Source organism: Triticum dicoccoides, chromosome 3A, assembly GCF_002162155.2.
Source record: "Triticum dicoccoides isolate Atlit2015 ecotype Zavitan chromosome 3A, WEW_v2.0, whole genome shotgun sequence".
Taxonomy (NCBI): domain Eukaryota; kingdom Viridiplantae; phylum Streptophyta; class Magnoliopsida; order Poales; family Poaceae; genus Triticum; species Triticum dicoccoides.
The window spans coordinates 219,381,703-219,400,938 of record NC_041384.1 but is presented as its reverse complement, the minus strand read 5'-3'; the positions used below and the strand labels follow the sequence as shown (position 1 = coordinate 219,400,938).

Below are 19,236 nucleotides of genomic sequence, written 5' to 3'. Positions count from 1 at the left end.
CTTGACGTTTCATCTGTAGTCGTTCGAGCGTCCGACGGTAATGGTACTCGGTCGTTTCGAAGAGGTACTTGGGGTCATTCGACATTGCCGGTCCCGTCATCTCGAAGGGGTACTTGACGTCCTTAGCGATTCCGAAGACGATGGTAAAGGTACACTTGTTGTAGGGGTACTTGTCGGATCCACGGTGATGGTAGAGGTACAAACGTTCCCGCGGTACTTGACGGTCTGGTCTTGGTGTAGATGTACATGGCAAACGTAGGAATACTTGGCATCTTGTCGAACCCAAGTGAGGGTAAACGTTCTCGCGGACGAAACCGGGAGGCGAAGGCAAGGCAACGCGGCGGCGGCCTGTGCTCACCGGTGAAGCATCAACAGAAGACGAAGGTGGTGGTCAGCGGCAGGTGCTCGAGGCGAGAGGAGTAGAGGAACGCGGCGGGGTCGGCCCTGGCGTCACTTGACCAGGAAGATGGCGGAGGGACGCAGGATCCCACCGGCGACGGCCTTGAGATGATGATGCCATGGGTACCCTGGACGGCATCCACGGGAGTTGTAGAGAGGCGAGGTGGAAGGAGCTGGTGCCTGGGCGACGCAGGCTCCTGGTGGAGGTTGGCGGCGGCGTCGCAGGCCGGCGGGGCACTTGAGGGCGCGGCGGCGCTGGGAACCCGGCGGGCTCGAGCAGCTCCAAGCGGCAGCAGATGTCGGAGACGGCCAGAGCAGAGGACGGGGAGGCCGGAGGAGCTGTCTTGGGGCGGTGGAGATGCAGCGAGAAAGGCCGCGGCGACAGGAGGAGAAGGATGAGGGAATCGGGCTCGAGGCCATGGTGAAGAGGAGGCGAGCTCCTGGCGCTAGCTGCGGGTGCAGTGCGGGTGTGTGTGTGTGCGCGGCGGCGCTGGCTGGGGGAAGACGCGGCCATGGCAGGGCGGCGCACGGGAGAAACACAGCGAGGAGAAGGGAGCAGAGGAAGATCGAGCAGGAGGTGTCTGCGTTGCGGGAGGGAAAGGGGAGACGGAATCGAGCTCAGGGCTCCTGGCGGCGCTGAGGAGATGCGAGGGAGATGAGGGTCGGGCCAGGGAGAGGTTTAGGGTTAGGAAAGGAGTGGGGGTAGATGGGCCTGCTGGGCCTCGAGGAAGCAGGCCGGCCTGGCTGCTGGCTCCCTTTCCCTCTAAATTCTTTCCTTTATAAATTATTGTTTATATAAATAAACAACCAACGAAGGGGAAAATCCAGGGGTTTTTGGTTAGATATATGAGATATATAACTATATATCTGGAACCCTGGATTTATGTAGGGTTTGAATAAATTGCTCAGGCATTTTTAGAAGGTAGAAAAATAATTAGAGTTTGGATTATTCTCAAACTTCAACCATTTTTGAACCTGACCAAAACAACTTCGAATGGGATGAAGTCTGACAGAGAGGGTGTAGGAAAGAGGCAAGATTTATAGGGAAAAGATGAACATTAATGGAGGAGGAATAAGGTCGCTTGCAAAGACATGAAAGAAGAAGGAAGTGAGAGGGAAGGACAAGGTGATGAAGCAAGATTCATGCATGGAACATGCAACAACTTAATATGTATGAAAAACACCCAATGCACATGATGACATGATGAAATGCAACATGATGCAATGACGAATGCAAAGAACCGAACAAATCACACGACGAAACCCGGAAACCTTGGAAGGCATCTGAAGCTCCGATCTTGGGGCGTCACATATGGTTTCTCGCATGAAACTTAAATATTGCAAATGTTGGGTGAAAATTCCTATTTTGTATTCATTTGCATTTATCTTGGATCCTAGGGTTAAACTTGAACTGTTTGCTAGTGCACTTGTTGTACTAACTGGGGACTTAGGGATAGATTATATTGCTTATTCCACTGAGATTCGTGATAAGCTTTCTGAAGTTTATGTTGAGTACGATCAAAAGTATGCCGGAGTTCGCATGCAACGACCTCCACCTGCACCAACCGCAGGGAAAAAGAAAGGAGCGTGGAGCAGGTTGTTTGGTTCTACCACCTCTGCCCCGAGGTCTTCCACATCAGGGCCATCGTCTGTGCTTTTGGGTGGTGGCGAGTTAGCAAAGTACCTTGATATGTCTCCAACGTATCTATAATTTTTGATTGTTCCATGCTATTATATTATCTGTTTTGTATGTTTAATGGGCTTTAATATGCACTTTTATATTATTTTTGGACTACCCTATTAACCAAAGGCCCAGTGCAAATTGTTGTTTTTTGCCTATTTCAGTGTTTGGCAGAAAAGGAATATCAAACGGAATCCAAATGGAACGAAACCTTCGTGAGGATCTTGTTGCAACAAACGCAACCCAGGAGACTTGGAGTACAACTCTGGAAGTCCGGAAGCTTCCATGAGGCAGGGGCGCGCCTAGGGGGGTAGGCGCGCCCCCACCCTCGTGGGCCCCACGGAGCTCCAGTGACGTACTTCTTTTGCCTATATATATCCATGTACCCTAAAAACATCCAGGAGAGCCATGAAACCACTTTTCCACCGCCGCAACCTTCTGTACCCATGAGATCCCATCTGGGGGCCTTTTACGGCGATCTGCCAGAGGGGATTCGATCACGGAGGGCTTCTACATCAACACCATAGCCTCTCTGATGATGTGTGAGTAGTTTACCACAGACCTTTGGATCCATAGTTATTAGCTAGATGGCTTCTTCTCTCTCTTTGGTTCTCAATACAAAGTTCTCCTCGATGTTCTTGGAGATCTATTCGATGTAATACTCTTTTGCGGTATGTTTGCTGAGATCCGATGAATTGTGGGTTTATGAATTTGATTATCTATTAATATTATTTGGTTCTTCTCTGAATTATTATATGCATGATTTGATATCTTTGCAAGTCTCTTTGAATTATCGGTTTAGTTTGGCCTACTATATTGATCTTTCTTACAATGGGAGAAGTGCTTAGCTTTGGGTTCAATCTTGCGGTGTCCTTTCCCGGTGACAGCAGAGGCAGCAAGGCACGTATTGTATTATTGCCATTGAGGATAAAAAGATGGGGTTTATATCATATTGCTTGAGTTTATCCCTCTACATCATGTCATCTTGCCTAATGCGTTACTCTGTTCTTATGAACTTAATACTCTAGATGCATGCTGGATAGAGGTCGATGTGTGGAGTAATAGTAGTAGATGCAGAATCGTTTTGGTCTACTTGATACAGACGTGATGCCTATATTCATGATCATTGCCTTAGATATCATCATAACTAGGCGCTTTTCTATCAATTGCTCAACAGTAATTTGTTCACCCACCGTAATATATGCTATCATGAGAGAAGCCACTAGTGAAACCTATGCCCCCCAGGTCAACTTTACATCATATAAGTTTCCAATCTATAGCTCTAGTTTACTATTTATTTTGCAATCTTTATTTTCCAATCTATACAACAAAAATACAAAAAATATTTATGTTATTATCTTTATCAAATCTCACTTTTGCAAGTGTCCATGAAGGGATTGACAACCCCTTTATCGCGTTGGTTGCAAGGTTCTTGATTGTTTATGCAGGTACTAGGCGACTTGCGTGTATTCTCCTACTGGATTGATACCCTGGTTCTCAAAAACTGAGGGAAATACTTACGCTACTTTGCTGCATCACCCTTTCCTCTTCAAGGGAAAACCAACGCATGCTCAAGAGGTAGCATACCTCTACAACGATAAAGTCAACTTGAATGAAGAGGAAGAGGAAGACTTCAGCATAATTCAGTGGTGGCATGAATTCAAGCTTACATATCCTATGCTTTCCATATTAGCACGGGATGTATTATCAATCCCATCTCATTAACATCATCGGAGTGTGCTTTCAGCCTAGCTGGAAGAATACTTGAGGAAAGAAGAACGAGTTTGACCCCGGATATGGTGAGAACACTCATGGCCATGAAAGACAGAGAAGTAGACAAAAGGAGAGCCCAACACACCGCTGAAAACAGAGAATTGATGGCCACGTTTGAAAATCTTGCACTCGAAGATGAAGAAGACGAAGAGTAGTTGTAGTCTTTCTATTTTCTTTTGTAATTTTCTTATGCTTTTGTAATTTTCTTTTTCTTTTGTAATCTAGAGCGTGGCTTTGTACTCTTTTAATTCCCAGGGATGGAAGGTTTTAATGAGGCAGTCACTAATAAAGCTCAAGATTTATCCCACATTATGACACTTGGCCTCATTTTATTTTTTTCTACATTTTTGGAGTTATTTGTGCCAAACGTGCCTAACTTGTCTAACGTGCCTAACCATGCCTAACTTGTCTAACGTGCCTAACCGTGCCTAGCTTGTCTAATGTGCTGGCCCGTGTAAAAAATGTAAGTTTTTTTGGCTATATAAAGGGCTGCCTACCCCTCTTATTTCTCACACTCAAACACCATATCATTTCCAAATTCCAACACTCAAACATGGATGCTCGAAGAGTTCAGCGAAGAAGCTCAGACATCTTTGAACTACTATGATGAAGAAATATTTGTGGAGGATGGTGTCAACGTGCGTAAAGCGAAGTGCAAACGATGTGTAATTTTGTTGTCCATGACGTATGGAGGAACCGGCCACCTGCGTCGGCACAAAGATGGACATGCCAAGAGAGACGCGGAGACCGCGGAGCACCAAGCCATGCAGTTCTATCTTTGTAATTTATTTTTCCTTTGTAATTTTCTTATCCTTTTGTAATTTTTATTTTCTTTTGTAATTTAGAGCGTGACATTGTACTCTTTTACTTCTTAGGGACGAAAGGTTTTAATGAGACATGCTTTAATAAAGCTCAGTATTTATACCACATGATGACACATTGTCACAATATTTTTACTTTCTATATTTATTATTCCTTTTTATTTTTATTTTTTACTGACATACAAACATTCTTCTTATTTTCTGGATGTAATAAATGTGCTACAATTCTGTGGAAGTAATAAACGTAGCAAAACCTAGTGCTGCTACCGTGCTAGTGACACATACTAGGGACAACGAAACATGTACTGAAAAAAGCAGCGAAATGTGAAGGCTGCAGCCCTGCATTGCTGCATCGATGGCACAAGCCGACGACCGCGCCAGCAGCCATGCACCGCCCCTGCGGGCATTGCCTAGACGGTGCCTGTAGCGCCCGTTTTAGGCTTACCGGTACACGGCGCACACCCCTTTCATCCCCCTGGGCCAGCCCATCTCCTTTTTCCTAAGCGCTAAAAAAGTTGTCACGGCAAAGGATCGAACTGTTGGGGAACGCCGTATTTTAAAATTTTCCTACGATCACGCAAGATCTATCTAGGAGATGCATAGCAACGGGAGGGGAGAGTGTGTCTACATACCCTCGTAGACCGAAAGCGGAAGCGTTTAGTAACGCGGTTGATGTAGTCGAACGTCTTCGCGATCCAACCGATCCAAGCACTGAACATATGGCACCTCCGCATTCAGCACACGTTCAGCTCGATGACGTCCCTCGGTCTCTTGATCCAGTTGAGGACGAGGAAGAGTTCCGTCAACGACGACGTGATGACGGTGATGATGAAGTTACCGACGCAGGGCTTCGCCTAAGCACTATGGCGATATGATCGATGTGTGTAACTGTGGAGGGGGGTGATACGTCTCCAACATATCTATAATTTTTGATTGCTCCATGCTATATTATCTGCTGTTTTGGACATTATTGGGCTTTATTATCCACTTTTATATTATTTTTGGGACTAACCTATTAACCGGAGGCCCAACCCAGAACTGCTGTTTTTTGCCTGTTTTAGGGTTTCGAAGAAAAGGAATATCAAACGGAGTCCAAACAGAATCAAACCTTCGGGAACGTGATTTTCACATCGAATACAACTTAGGAGACTTGGAACCTGCGTCAAGACACGTAACAGGAGGCCACGAGGTAGGGGGGCGCGCCTACCCCCCAGGCGCGCCCTCCACCCTCGTGGGGCCCCTATTGCTCCACCGACGTACTTCTTCCTCCTATATATACCCACGTACCCCAAACGGTCAGATACGAAGGCAAAACCCTAATTCCATCGCCGTAACTTTCTGTATCCACGAGATCCCATCTTGGGGCCTGTTCCGGATCTCCGCCGGAGGGGGCATCGATCACGGAGGGCTTCTACATCAACACCGTAGCCTCTCTGATGAAGTGTGAGTAGTTTACCTCAGACCTACGGGTCCATAGTTAGTAGCTACATGGCTTCTTCTCTCTTTTTGGATCTCAATACAATGTTCTCCCCCTCTCTTGTGGAGATCTATTCGATGTAATCTTCTTTTTGTGGTGTGTTTGTTGAGACCGATGAATTGTGGGTTTATGATCAAGTTTATCTATGAATAATATTTGAATCTTCTCTGAATTCTTTTATGTATGATTGGTTATCTTTGCAAGTCTATTTGAATTTTCAGTTTGGTTTGGCCTACTAGATTGATCTTTCTTGCAATGGAGAAGTGCTTAGCTTTGGGTTCAATCTTGCGGTGTCCTTTCCCCGTGACAGTAAGGGCAGCAAGGCACATATTGTATTGTTGCCATCGAGGATAACAAGATGGGGTTTTCTTCATATTGCATGAGTCTATCCCTCTACATCATGTCATCTTACTTAAGGCGTTACTCTGTTTTTAACTTAATACTCTAGATGCATGCTGGATAGCGGTCGATGAGTGGAGTAATAGTAGTAGATGCAGGCAGGAGTCGGTCTACTTGTCTCGGACGTGATGCCTATATACATGATCATACCTAGATATTCTCATAACTATGCTCAATTCTGTCAACTGCTCAACAGTAATTTGTTCACCCACTGTAGAATACTTATGCTCTCGAGAGAAGCCACTAGTGAAACCTATGGCCCCCGGGTCTATCTTTATCATATCAATCTCCTACTACTTAGTTATTTACTTTTCCATTTACTTTGCCTTTATTTTAGTTTGCATATTTATCATAAAAATACCAAAAATATTATCTTATCATATCTATCAGATCTCACTCTCGTAAGTGGCCCTATAGGGATTGACAACCCCTGTTTGCGTTGGTTGCGAGGATTTATTTGTTTTGTGCAGGTGCGAGGGACGCGCGCATAGCCTCCTACTGGATTGATACCTTGGTTCTCAAAAACTGAGGGAAATACTTACGCTACTTTGCTGCATCATCCCTTCCTCTTCGGGGAAAACCAACACAGTGCTAAAAGAGGCAGCAAGAAAGATTTCTAGCGCCGTTGCCGGGGAGGTCTACACAAAAGTCAACATACCAAGTACCCATCACATACCCTTATCTCCCGCATTACATTATTTGCCATTTGCCTCTCGTTTTCCTCTCCCCCACTTCACCCTTACCGTTTTATTTGCCCTCTCTCTCTATCCTCCCTCTCTATTTTCCTCCTTTTGTCCGCTTGCTTTTTGTTTGCTTGTGTGTTAGTTTGCTTGCTTGTCACGATGGCTCAAGATAATACTAAATTGTGTGACTTCACCAATACTAACAACAATGATTTTATTAGCACTCCGATTGCTCCTCTTACCGATGCTGAATCTTGTGTAATTAATGCTGCTTTGCTGAATCTTGTTATGAAAGATCCGTTCTCCGGCCTTCCTAGTGAAGATGCCGCTACCCATCTAAATAGCTTCATTGATTTGTGTGACATGCAAAAGAAGAAAGATGTGGATAATGATATTGTTAAATTGAAGCTATTTCCTTTTTCGCTTAGAGATCATGCTAAAGCTTGGTTTTCGTCTTTGCCTAAAAATAGTATTGATTCATGGAACAAGTGCAAAGATGCTTTTATCTCTAAGTATTTTCCTCCTGCTAAGATCATCTCTATTAGAAATGATATTATGAACTTTAAGCAACTTGATCATGAACATGTTGCACAAGCTTGGGAGAGAATGAAATTAATGATACGTAATTGCCCTACTCATGGTTTAAATTTATGGATGATTATACAAAACTTTTATGCCGGATTGAATTTCGCTTCTAGAAATCTTTTGGATTCGGCCGCGGGAGGCACTTTTACGGAAATCACTTTAGGAGAAGCTACTAAACTCCTAGATAATATTATGGTTAATTATTCTCAATGGCATACTGAAAGATCTACTAATAAAAAGGTGCATGCGATAGAAGAAATTAATGTTTTGAGTGGAAAGATGGATGAACTTATGAAATTATTTGCTAATAAGAGTATTTATTCTGATCCTAATGATATTCCATTGTATACTTTGATTGAGAATAATAATGAATCTATGGATGTGAATTTTGTTGGTAGGAACAATTTTGGTAACAACGCGTATAGAGGAAATTTCAATCCTAGGCCTTATCCTAGTAATCCCTCTAATAATTATGGTAATTCCTACAACAATTTTTATGGAAATTATAATAAGATGCCCTCTGATTTTGAATCTAGTATTAAATAATTTATTACTTCAGAAAAGAATTTTAATGCTATGATTGAAGACAAATTGCTTAAGATTGATGATTTGGCTAGGAACGTTGATAGAATTGCTCTTGATGTTGATTCTTTGAAACTTAGATCTATTGCACCTAAGCATGATATCAATGAGTCTCTCAAAGCCATGCGAATTTCCATTGATGAGTGCAAAGAAAGAACCGCTAGGATGCGTGCTAAGAAAGATGCCTTTATAAGAGCGTGTTCTTCTAGTTCCTATGAAAATAATGATGAAGATCTAAAAGTTATTGATGTGTCCCCTATTAAATCTTTGTTTTGCAATATGAATCTTGATAATGATAGGACTGAATATGATCCACCTTTACCTAGAAGGCGTTCCAAGAATTCAGAATTTGTTGATCTTCATGCTAAATTTGATAAAAGTGGGAGTGAAGAAATTAAAACCCTAGATGTTGCTAAACCCACTATTATGGATTTCAAGGAATTTAACTATGAAAATTGCTCTTTGATTGATTGTATTTCCTTGTTTCAATCCATGCTAAATTCTCCTCACGCTTATAGTCAAAATAAAGCATTTACTAAACATATCGTTGATGCCTTGATGCAATCTAATGAAGAAAAACTTGAATTGGAAGTTTCTATCCCTAGAAAAATTTATGATGAGTGGGAACCAACTATTAAAATTAAAATTAAAGATCATGAATGCTATGCTTTATGTGATTTGGGTGCTAGTGTTTCCACGATTCCAAATACTTTGTGTGATTTGTTAGGTTTCCGTGATTTTGATGATTGCTCTCTAAACTTGCACCTTGCGGATTCCACTATTAAGAAACCTATGGGAAGAATTAATGATGTTATTATTGTTGCAAATAGGAATTATGTGCCCGTAGATTTTATTGTTCTTGACATAGGTTGCAATCCTTCATGTCCTATTATTCTTGGTAGACCTTTCCTTAGAACGATTGGTGCAATTATTGATATGAAGGAAGGAAATATTAGATTTCAATTTCCATTAAGGAAAGGCATGGAACACTTTCCTAGAAAGAAAATTAAATTACCTTATGAATCTATTATGAGAGCCACTTATGGATTGCCTACCAAAGATGGCAATACCTAGATCTATTCTTGTTTGTTATGCCTAGCTAGGGGCGTTAAACGATAGCGCTTGTTGGGAGGCAACCCGATTTTATTTTTATTCCTTGCTTTTTGCTCCTGTTCAGTAATAAATAAATTATCTAGCCTCTGTTTTGGTTGTGTTTTTTGTGTTTAATTAGTGTTTATTCCAAGTAGAACCGTTGGGAAGACTTGGGGGAAAGTCTTGATTGAACTTGCTGTAAAAAAATAGAAACTTTAGCGCTCATGAGAACTGCTGTCATTTTTATTTGGAAAGTGATATTTAGTTAATTATTTTTTCATATGATTAATAGATAAATTCCTCACGTCCAGCAATTTATTTTAGAATTTTTGGGGTTCCAGATCTTGCGCTAGCTACAGATTACTACAGACTGTTCTGTTTTTGACATATTCTGTTTTTCGTGTGTTGTTTGCTTATTTTGATGAATCTATGGCTAGTAAAATAGTTTATAAACCATAGAGAAGTTTGAATACAGTAGGTATAACACCCATATAAATAAGGAATGAGTTCATTATAGTACCTTGAAGTGGTCTTTTGTTTTCTTTCGCTAACGGAGCTCACGAGATTTTCTACTTTAAGTTTTGTGTTGTGAAGTTTTCAAGTTTTGGGTAAAGTTTTGATGGATTATGGAACAAGGAGTGGAAAGAGCCTAAGCTTGGGGATGCCCATGGTACCCCCAAGATAATCTAAGGACACCTAAAAGCCAAAGCTTGGGGATGCCCCGGAAGGCATCCCCTCTTTCGTCTACTTCTATCGGTAACTTTACTTGGAGCTATATTTTTATTTACCACATGATATGTGTTTTGCTTGGAGTGTCTTGTATGATTTGAGTCTTTTCTTGTTAGTTTACCACAATCATCCTTGCTGTACACACATTTTGAGAGAGCCATATATGATTTGGAATTTGTTAGAATACTCTATGTGCTTCGCTTATATCTTTTGAGTTATATAATTTTGCTCTAGTGCTTCACTTATATCTTTTAGAGCACGGTGGTGGATTTGTTTTATAGAAACTATTGATCTCTCATGATTCACTTAGATTATTTTGAGAGTCTTAATAGCATGGTAATTTGCTTAAAATCTTAATATGCTTGGTATGCAAGATTAATAATAAAACTTTCTTATGAGTGTATTGAATACTATGAGAAGTTTGATACTTGATAATTGTTTTGAGATATGGAGATGGTGATATTAAAGTCATGCTAGTTGAGTAGTTGTAAATTTGAGAAATACTTGTGTTGAAGTTTGTGATTACCGTAGCATGCACGTATGGTGAACTGTTATGTGATGAAGTCAGAGCTTGATTTATTTATTGATTGTCTTCCTTATGAGTGGTGGTCGGGGACGAGCGATGGTATTTTCCTACCAATCTATCCCCCTATGAGCATGTGCGTAATACTTTGCTTTGATAACTTGTAGATTTTTGCAATAAGTATATGAGTTCTTTATGACTAATGTTGAGTCCATGGATTATACGCACTCTCACCCTCCCACCTTTGCTAGCCTCTCTAATACCGCGCACCTTTTCGCCGGTATCATACACCCACCATATACCTTCCTCAAAACAGCCACCATACCTATCTATTATGGCATTTCCATATCCATTCCGAGATATATTGCAATGCAACTTTCCACCGTTCCGTTTATGACACATTCCATCATTGTCATATTGCTTAGCATGATCATGTAGTTGACATAGTATTTGTGGCAAAGCCACCATTCATAATTCTTTCATACAGGTCACTCATGCATCATTGCATATCCCGGTACACCGCCGGAGGCATTCACATATAGTCATATTTTGTTCTAAGTATCGAGTTGTAATTGTTGAGTTGTAAGAAAAATAAAAGTGTGATGATCATCATTATTAGAGCATTGTCCCAGTGAGGAAAGGATGATGGAGACTATGATTCCCCCACAAGTCGGGATGAGACTCCGGACGAAAAATAAATAAAAGAGGCCAAAGAAGCCCAAATAAAAAAAGAGAAAGACAAGAGGCCATAAAAAAAGAGAAAAGGCCCAAATAAAAAAATATGAGAGAAAAAGAGAGAAGGGACAATGTTACTATCCTTTTACCACACTTGTGCTTCAAAGTAGCACCATGATCTTCATAGTAGAGAGTCTCTCATGTTATCACTTTCATATACTAGTGGGAATTTTTCATTATAGAACTTGGCTTGTATATTCCAATGATGGGCTTCCTCAAATTTCCCTAGGTCTTCATGAGCAAGCAAGTTGGATGCACACTCACTTAGTTTCTTTTTGAACTTTCATATACTTAATGCTCTAGTGCATCCGTTGCATGGCAATCCCTACTCACTCACATTGATATCTATTGATGAGCATCTCCATAGCCCGTTGATACGCCTAGTTGATGTGAGACTATCTTCTCCCTTTTTGTCTTCTCCACAACCACCACTCTATTCCACCTATAGTGCTATATCCATGGCTCACGCTCATGTATTGTGTGAAGATTGAAAAAGTTTTGAGAATGTCAAAAGTATGAAACAATTGCTTAGCTTGTCATCGGGGTTGTGCATGATTTAAATATTTTGTGTGGTGAAGATAGAGCATAGCCAGACTATATGATTTTGTAGGGATAACTTTCTTCAGCCATGTTATTTTGAGAAGACATAATTGCTTTGTTAGTATGCTTGAAATATTATTATTTTCTATGTCAATATGAACTTTTGTCTTGAATCTTTTCGGATCTGAATATTCGTATCACAATTAAGAAGAATTACATTAAAATTATGCCAAGTAGCACTCCGCATCAAAAATTCTGTTTTTATCATTTACCTACTCGAGGACGAGCAGGAATTAAGCTTAGGGATGCTTGATACGTCTCCAACGTATCTATAATTTTTGATTGCTCCATGCTATATTATCTACTAGATCGGAATCATGCCTTGGCGCGAGGGTGCCGGTCAAAACGTTTGTATGCACACAATATGCTGCTTAACAATGTATGAACATAGAAAGCATGTTTTGTGATAGGTTTAGCACCAAATATCTTAGGCATAGAAGATACGACAACACATAATAACTTGCAAATGATCAGCAACTCAGAATAGACAACTAAAGTCTTAGGCATAACATAGTTTGTTAGGGCTACTTTTATGCATGCAAAATGTTGTTACACCTAACAAATTTCAATAAATTTGAATTTAAACATTTCGAAAATTTAACTAAGAAGCATATGATGGTGTTGATATAATAAAGGCAAATGTTAAACCTATGGGTAAATTACAAAAAGCCCACAGATCTTCTCCCACTACATCGTGATCATGCCTTGGCGCGAGGGTGCCGGTCCCAACGACGTGGGTAAAAATCAAATGCTATGATGCGCTAGTAGAAAGGATAGAAGTGCACAATTCTTCCGGCCTCCCTTGCTCTTCCATATCAAATCAACCTCTTTTTTGTCCCTCTCAAGCAGCGGCGCACACAGATGCTGATCTGTATGTCGAGGTGCATAAAATGGATCAGAACACACAGAACACACACAACACACACACACACACACACACACACAAACTGAAAAGATAGAACATTCACTTAGTTATATGGATCAAAGGTCATAGCAATTTGAAAGCAGAAAATTATCCAATTACTGCAATGAAAGGTAGGCAAACTGATACTTCAAATCATTGACAGAGTTTTGTTAGTCATATTTTTTTATTGGAGTATAAAGGAACTAACAAACATATAATATAAGAACAGTGTAATCAATCTTAATTAGGTCTCTGTGAATGTTTAATCTTGAGCAAAATTTTAAATAAGGTAACATTAGTTCGGTTAAATACACCTTTGTTGTTACAGCTCTGTAAGTTTGGGCCTAAATACACCTCTGTTGACCACTATGTGAAACTTCAGTCACAAAATTAAATTTAAAATGTTCTAAAGTGAAGAAAAGAGGAATTGTTGCTTTTAGATCATGGGAAGAAACATATCCTTGTTTACTGTTGAACAAATAATATAGACGGAAAATGTAGAACCAATTTATGTATTCAAACTATGGATATCTTAAAAGCATCTTGGTGTGTGTATATGTCACAAAATTTGAAGATGTTTCAAGGACAGGCAAATTTGACTATGTTCTGACAATCCAGATTCCAAAGGTACCGTTCGTGCAGCCGTTTAGTGAAGATACACCTTGATCATTTACCGGAAACCTCCGGACACAAGGAATACTTCAGTATTATTGGCTTTTAATGTCTTAATAAAATCAGCATTGAGAAATCCTGCAGATGCAAACAGATAAACATGTCAATGAACCAGGAAAATGAACAATGCATATCCAACACAAAATTACATCTATTGCAGTGCTGAATAAATGATTAACACATAACACCTTGGAATTATTCTGTAGCTAGAGATTTTAGGAAATCTCTAATTAACACACGAGGCAAATAAGTCAAAAGGGTTATTTTGTGGTTGCAGGGCACGTAACGGCCTAAAGGTCAAGACTAAAGTAGTATAGGCAGATAGTATTTTAATGTCTCATTTAGTGTTATTAAAATGAACTTGTGGTGGTACTATTCTGAAATCGTGTTTTTACTGTGGCACCAAACCAATTTTGCATATATTCATCTACTATTTTTCGTATTAGCTTAAAAAGAGAAGTCAAGTAAAACCAATCAAGCATTCCTAAGAGCATTATTATATGTTCAGCAACACATATCTAACCATTCCAATACAAAAACAACAGAGCTGGGGAATCTTAGAAGATTCAATATAGGAATGCAAAAGTGGTAGCTAAATAGTGATTAACTTATGAAATTAACTTGGGGCTGGGACTTGTAAAACGTCACCTGGGTGGTCTCTTCTCCAAACGGTCCTCAACTTGGGACAAAGATGGCTTACTTAAAGAGATCCAGGCAGCAAGAGCCTCATCAAATGGAACGGTCCCTGTCATCGCCCTGAGAATAATAAGGCCAAGTAGTTTTTCGAAAGATATTATATGCTAAACAACTAACACATTCCAGAAACTATGACGATTGCTTTGTCGTCCACTCGGCAACCGCCTGCCCAGCCCCACAGAAATCAGCAAGCTCATCAATACTCTCATCCAAGCACACAGTGCTATCCACATCGAAGCACACCTCATTGGCACCGCCATGTCTCAAGAATCTCTGGGCATAAGTAGGGAAACCATTGCATAACCTAACATCTATGCTTCTTGGAGATGTGCACGGTTAACCAATAAAGGAATTCTTGGTGATTAGGAGTACTAACCTTTGGAGGGCTGGCGGGTTGCCAAACCAGAAGAGGAAGTGGCCTTGGAGACCTCCATTGCTGCTACCATGATAGATAAAGAGGTGGTGAGGAGTGGAGGCACTTGATCGAAACATGGAGGAAATTAAGTGTAAATGGCGGCTAGATGTTCTCCACAGCATGGCACCTGGCATCAAAGAAATAATTTTAGAACCTTTAAAACCATATTTGGAACTAAGGATACCTAATATTTTGTAAGGTCAGAGTCGTTGAGAGCAAGTTTACTATCATATTGACTGAAACTATATGCAAATGTGCATGAAAACAGCGCTGGTCTTGCATTGTCACTCCTCGCAGCATATACTGGATGCTTGTCCATAAAGCTGGTAACCAAATAATCCCATAATAGCTATATTTTAGTAAATAAACAAAATGCAACTCATCTAGATACGCAACTTTAGACCAGTTGACGTGGATACATATTCAGAAACATAACATAGAACAGATAGGAAGCATGGCTCGCTACGCATAAATGTGACTTCATCGATGGTGTTTGATTAGTGAATCTCATTTGGCACTATTATTCATTTAACAATGATTTTTTGTCTAACACATCTGATGCTCATAGCCAACAAGGTAGAACGGTGTAGTGTAGCCAAACAAATTAGAATATATGGTAGTTCATGTAGTCTTAGAGCTTAGATTAGAGCAGAGAACCAGAAAATATGATAATTCATGTCAGAGTCTAATTCAGTCACCCAATGAGAGCTGCTATCTATAGAGTTCAATCTCTGTAACAACCGTTCACATATTTCTTCTATATCCATTGCTCTCTGCTGGAACGATTAGAATAGCAAACAAATAATTCTTGGGCATTGATATTAGTGACTTATTTGTTCACATGCATATACTGAAATCCAAAGAGAGCATAAAGGTAATATGTTATAGCATGTACCTGTACTGCAAGTAACAAAAGAGTAGTCTCTTTCCTTTTTTCAACATAACACTCTACTTAACTGATGCACTTGGGCTAACAGGTACTTAAGAAAACACCAATGACTAATCATTTTGAAGTCAGCAGGGCTGAGTCCTACACATGGCTAGTCAAGTCCGCTTGCCAAGCTGAATGTTTCTTACAAATGCGGAAATATCCATAAGATTGCATCTCTCCTGTTGTACTCAAATAATATTTTGTATATATCAGTGGCTTCAAAAGCTACATACCAGTTATCATTGGTCTGTTTTATTCTAGATCATTATCAGTATAAGAAAATGTTTCAAACATCACAATTGGAAAAAAGTCCTACTAACCGAATAAGAACTATATATACTGGAAATATTTATGAATTACTATGACTAATCAGACTACTTTAGTATGAGACTGTAATAAAGAATAATAATTGTAGGTGATCTGATAATGCAGAAAGCAATTCTGTTAAACATGACTCGACTGTACATTCATACCTAACATCAACATGTTTAGTCATGGAAGGAAGCATCACATTTATATACACGCCAAGGGAAACCTAATTTGAGAGAACATGCATGTATTGAACTCTTCCTCGAAATAATATATGGAGTTAATTACACATGCACCGATTTAAGCTATCTCTTTTCCATATTATATAGGATATTTTAACTTCTAGCAAAGAATCCTGTGAAATAATACAAAGAAGATATGCTATATCAACGGAGGTAGAAATTAAGTAAAACCGTAAGAGTATACTCATAGTCTCATACCATTATTTATGATTTATTAGTGCCAAATACAATAATATTCCAAGCAGATACCGTTTAATCTCTACACATCATAAAGTAAAAGCCAGGAAAAAACCTATGAGAGGTATACAATATGGAGAGAAACGACCTTGACATCTAAGAGAGACAGGGATCATGTGTAGGTGCCACCTCCGAGTGTTGCCTCATTCTTAGGACAATTTCGATCTGGATAACAGAAGACAATCAAGTAGATACAATAGTTGGGAGACCCGCAGGTAGAGAAGTCCACCGTCTCGCCCTTCTGCTTCCTACAGAGCAACGACAAAAATAAATGGTCATGGGGATGTTGCTGTCACTGCTGCCGGAAGCAAGAGGCAAAGATTGTCGTGGGCTTGCCTGAACTTGCCGGGGACCTTGCCCTTCTCCTTGTAGACGAAGGTGACGAACCCAAACATGTGGTTCTGCTGGTAGGGGATGCGCACATCGTGGACAGGACCGTAGATGCTACGATTCAGAGGACGAGCACGGTTAATCCCGGCGAGACTTCGAGGCGGAGCAGAGGTAGGACTGTGGTGTGTGAGCGAGCATGGTGATGTACCTGGAGTAGTTGGAGACGTCATCCTCGTGGAAGGTGCTGTCCGCCGGGAAGATAAGGTATATCTGTCGCTACCCCGGGTTCATCAACTCCCCATTCTGCAAATGAAAAAGAACAATAACTCGCTCACAAAGGGAACAATTATTATTGATTATAACTCACTCTGGAAAAAACAATGAGTGATAAATTCACCCTAAATGGAACCATTTATTACCATGAGCCAATGCTGAACAACACATAGCAATACTAAGCTTTCTACTGGGAAACATTAAGCACATTCCAGATCCACGTACCACCAAACAGAATAACTAAAGATGGGGGCACTTGATTGATTTGCATCGACGACCCGAGTCTGAACCACCAACAATGAGCGGAGGGGAGATTTTCTTCTGCTGCTCGTACATCTAACAAATATATAAACAAATTCAGGACCCCGTTCTACGACAGGACGGCCGTCACCTGCTCCTTGAGCACCATGTTTTCCTGATTTGCCAAGAAAAAAAGAGGATCTTGTCAGGCATCACTATTCTCTAATTATAATCCTAGGGCTATTTCCTACTCGAGACATTTATTTAGCGGCTACCTGAAGCAAGCTCTGTGCGCTTCAGCTCCTGCACCCTCCAGAATAGACTTCGTCAAGGCTTCCACAGCTCTTGAAGCACAAGCTTGAGCGCTGTCCCATGTCAGAAGCATTTGACATCTCTCTCACAAAAAGATCGACCCATTTAGGGCCACTATTACGTGGCTGATGGCTAGCTGTGGCAGGTTGGTGTTCAGTAGCTGTGTCCACACCTCCGCTGGTAACAACACCTATCAACATAAGAAACATTGTTGCTCTTGTCAATATGATGATAAGCTTATGAAATTAACAAAATGGGGTAGGAAATAAGTGAGATACGACTAATCGTTATAGAGCAGTCATGTGGTATGTAATAGTGCAAGAAATTGAGTGTTTGGTGCTACTGGATAGACAGATGAACGGTTGTTCTAATCAACGCAAAACATGTAAGAATGGCCGAGGGTGCGGTGATCTGACTCTACGGGTAGACAATCACATAGAGTGACATGCATACTCCATAAGTTCATATGACACAAATGGATCCACGCATGTTCTCTGTTTTGAAATGACAGCACATGACCTTGTAGAAATGTAGCAATAAAACATAGGTAAATGCAACATGCAGGGTTTCTAGATATCTAAAATACGAAAATAATATTACTGCACTATTGTGTGTGTGTGGTTACTGCAACTGGGACAAATGCACGAGGAAGCACAATGTTGAAAATTACTAATATGTACCCTAGGAATTGAATAGCTTTTGGTGGAAAATGAACCTTCAACAGATGGCTGAACTGCTGTCGGCCCATTTTCAAAAGTGGAACCAGTGGACGATAGGTTACCCTGATTTGACTCCATCAGGTGCAGGTCCTTCAAACTCTTTATTGCATCATCCAAATCATTTCCATACACTTCAAGGGCTCTCTCAAGCAACTGAAATAATTTTGAGCAACCATAGTCAGCTACATGCACAGAAAGAATTGCAAACATCTACACGTTTAGTCAGTGGTACAAACATCGAGATCATAAACTATCGAGCTCATAAACTACAGAAGCGATTGAGCCCATCTGGATTCTAAGAGGAGGGTATCCATGTCCGGGTCCCTGGGGGCAGGAAACCCTTGCAAGTCACCCTCTGCACCCGCAAGCAGACACTATGCAAGTCATTACATATGTATCAAACCAAAGTAGAAGCAGCTAGTTTCCCTGTATCTGCACCTGCAAGCTTCCCAGGAATGCCACAATACTAAACTAAACAGTCATAAAGAACAACAGTCATACGTGTTGCCAATTGCATTTTTTTGTCTAAAAAGGACCAATGATTTCCCTCTTGGTCCAGAACTGCAGGGCAGCCTCCCCCTCAGATTGAGTTGACGCTGCCCGAATTCAGAACCTGGTTCCTTACCGCATCGGGATGCCTTACCCCCTGTGTGACCCTGACTGAATTCATTCAGACTGGGGTTGCTTGCAAGCCTCCCCTTACGCATCAGCATTGCAAGCCTCCCCTTCCGCATCAGCCAAGGAAATGAGCACGCGTAAACCTGTCGGGTGGGGATTTGGGATTTGGGAGGCTTGCAAGCACAGCGCCTCCGCCTGCTACTGCTGCTCCCTGCCGCCGCCGCCGTCATGCTCCTCGTCCTCCCTCCTCTGCTGCTGG

At 40.9% G+C, this 19,236-nt stretch overlaps 1 protein-coding gene and 1 long non-coding RNA gene across 11 annotated transcripts; both read right to left on the bottom strand.

Moving 5' to 3' along the window:
• Positions 1-12,578: 12,578 nt before the first annotated feature.
• On the bottom strand, positions 12,579-16,733 carry LOC119267928. Of its 4 annotated transcripts, none has more exons than XR_005132756.1 (4): positions 14,728-16,733; positions 14,304-14,624; positions 13,615-13,733; positions 12,579-12,948 (listed from the first exon to the last, which is right to left on the bottom strand). It is a non-coding gene; the product is annotated as an uncharacterized LOC119267928 (long non-coding RNA). The 4 variants fall into 4 exon arrangements; XR_005132758.1 differs by having other exon boundaries at positions 14,304-14,400; XR_005132759.1 differs by having other exon boundaries at positions 14,304-14,893; positions 14,992-16,733.
• Positions 16,734-16,815: 82 nt separating this feature from the next.
• On the bottom strand, positions 16,816-19,230 carry LOC119267926. Of its 7 annotated transcripts, none has more exons than XR_005132751.1 (6): positions 18,985-19,230; positions 18,356-18,512; positions 17,604-17,830; positions 17,314-17,503; positions 17,024-17,118; positions 16,816-16,929 (listed from the first exon to the last, which is right to left on the bottom strand). XR_005132751.1 is itself a non-coding variant. In XM_037549385.1 (2 exons), the coding sequence occupies exons 1-2, from the start codon at positions 18,567-18,569 to the stop codon at positions 17,625-17,627; spliced, it is 420 nt and encodes a 139-aa protein (XP_037405282.1). In that variant the 5' UTR covers positions 18,570-19,230; the 3' UTR covers positions 17,603-17,624. The 7 variants fall into 7 exon arrangements, 1 of the variants encoding a protein (XP_037405282.1); XR_005132754.1 differs by having other exon boundaries at positions 18,422-18,512; XR_005132750.1 differs by having other exon boundaries at positions 19,003-19,230.
• Between the last annotated feature and the right edge of the window lie 6 nt (positions 19,231-19,236).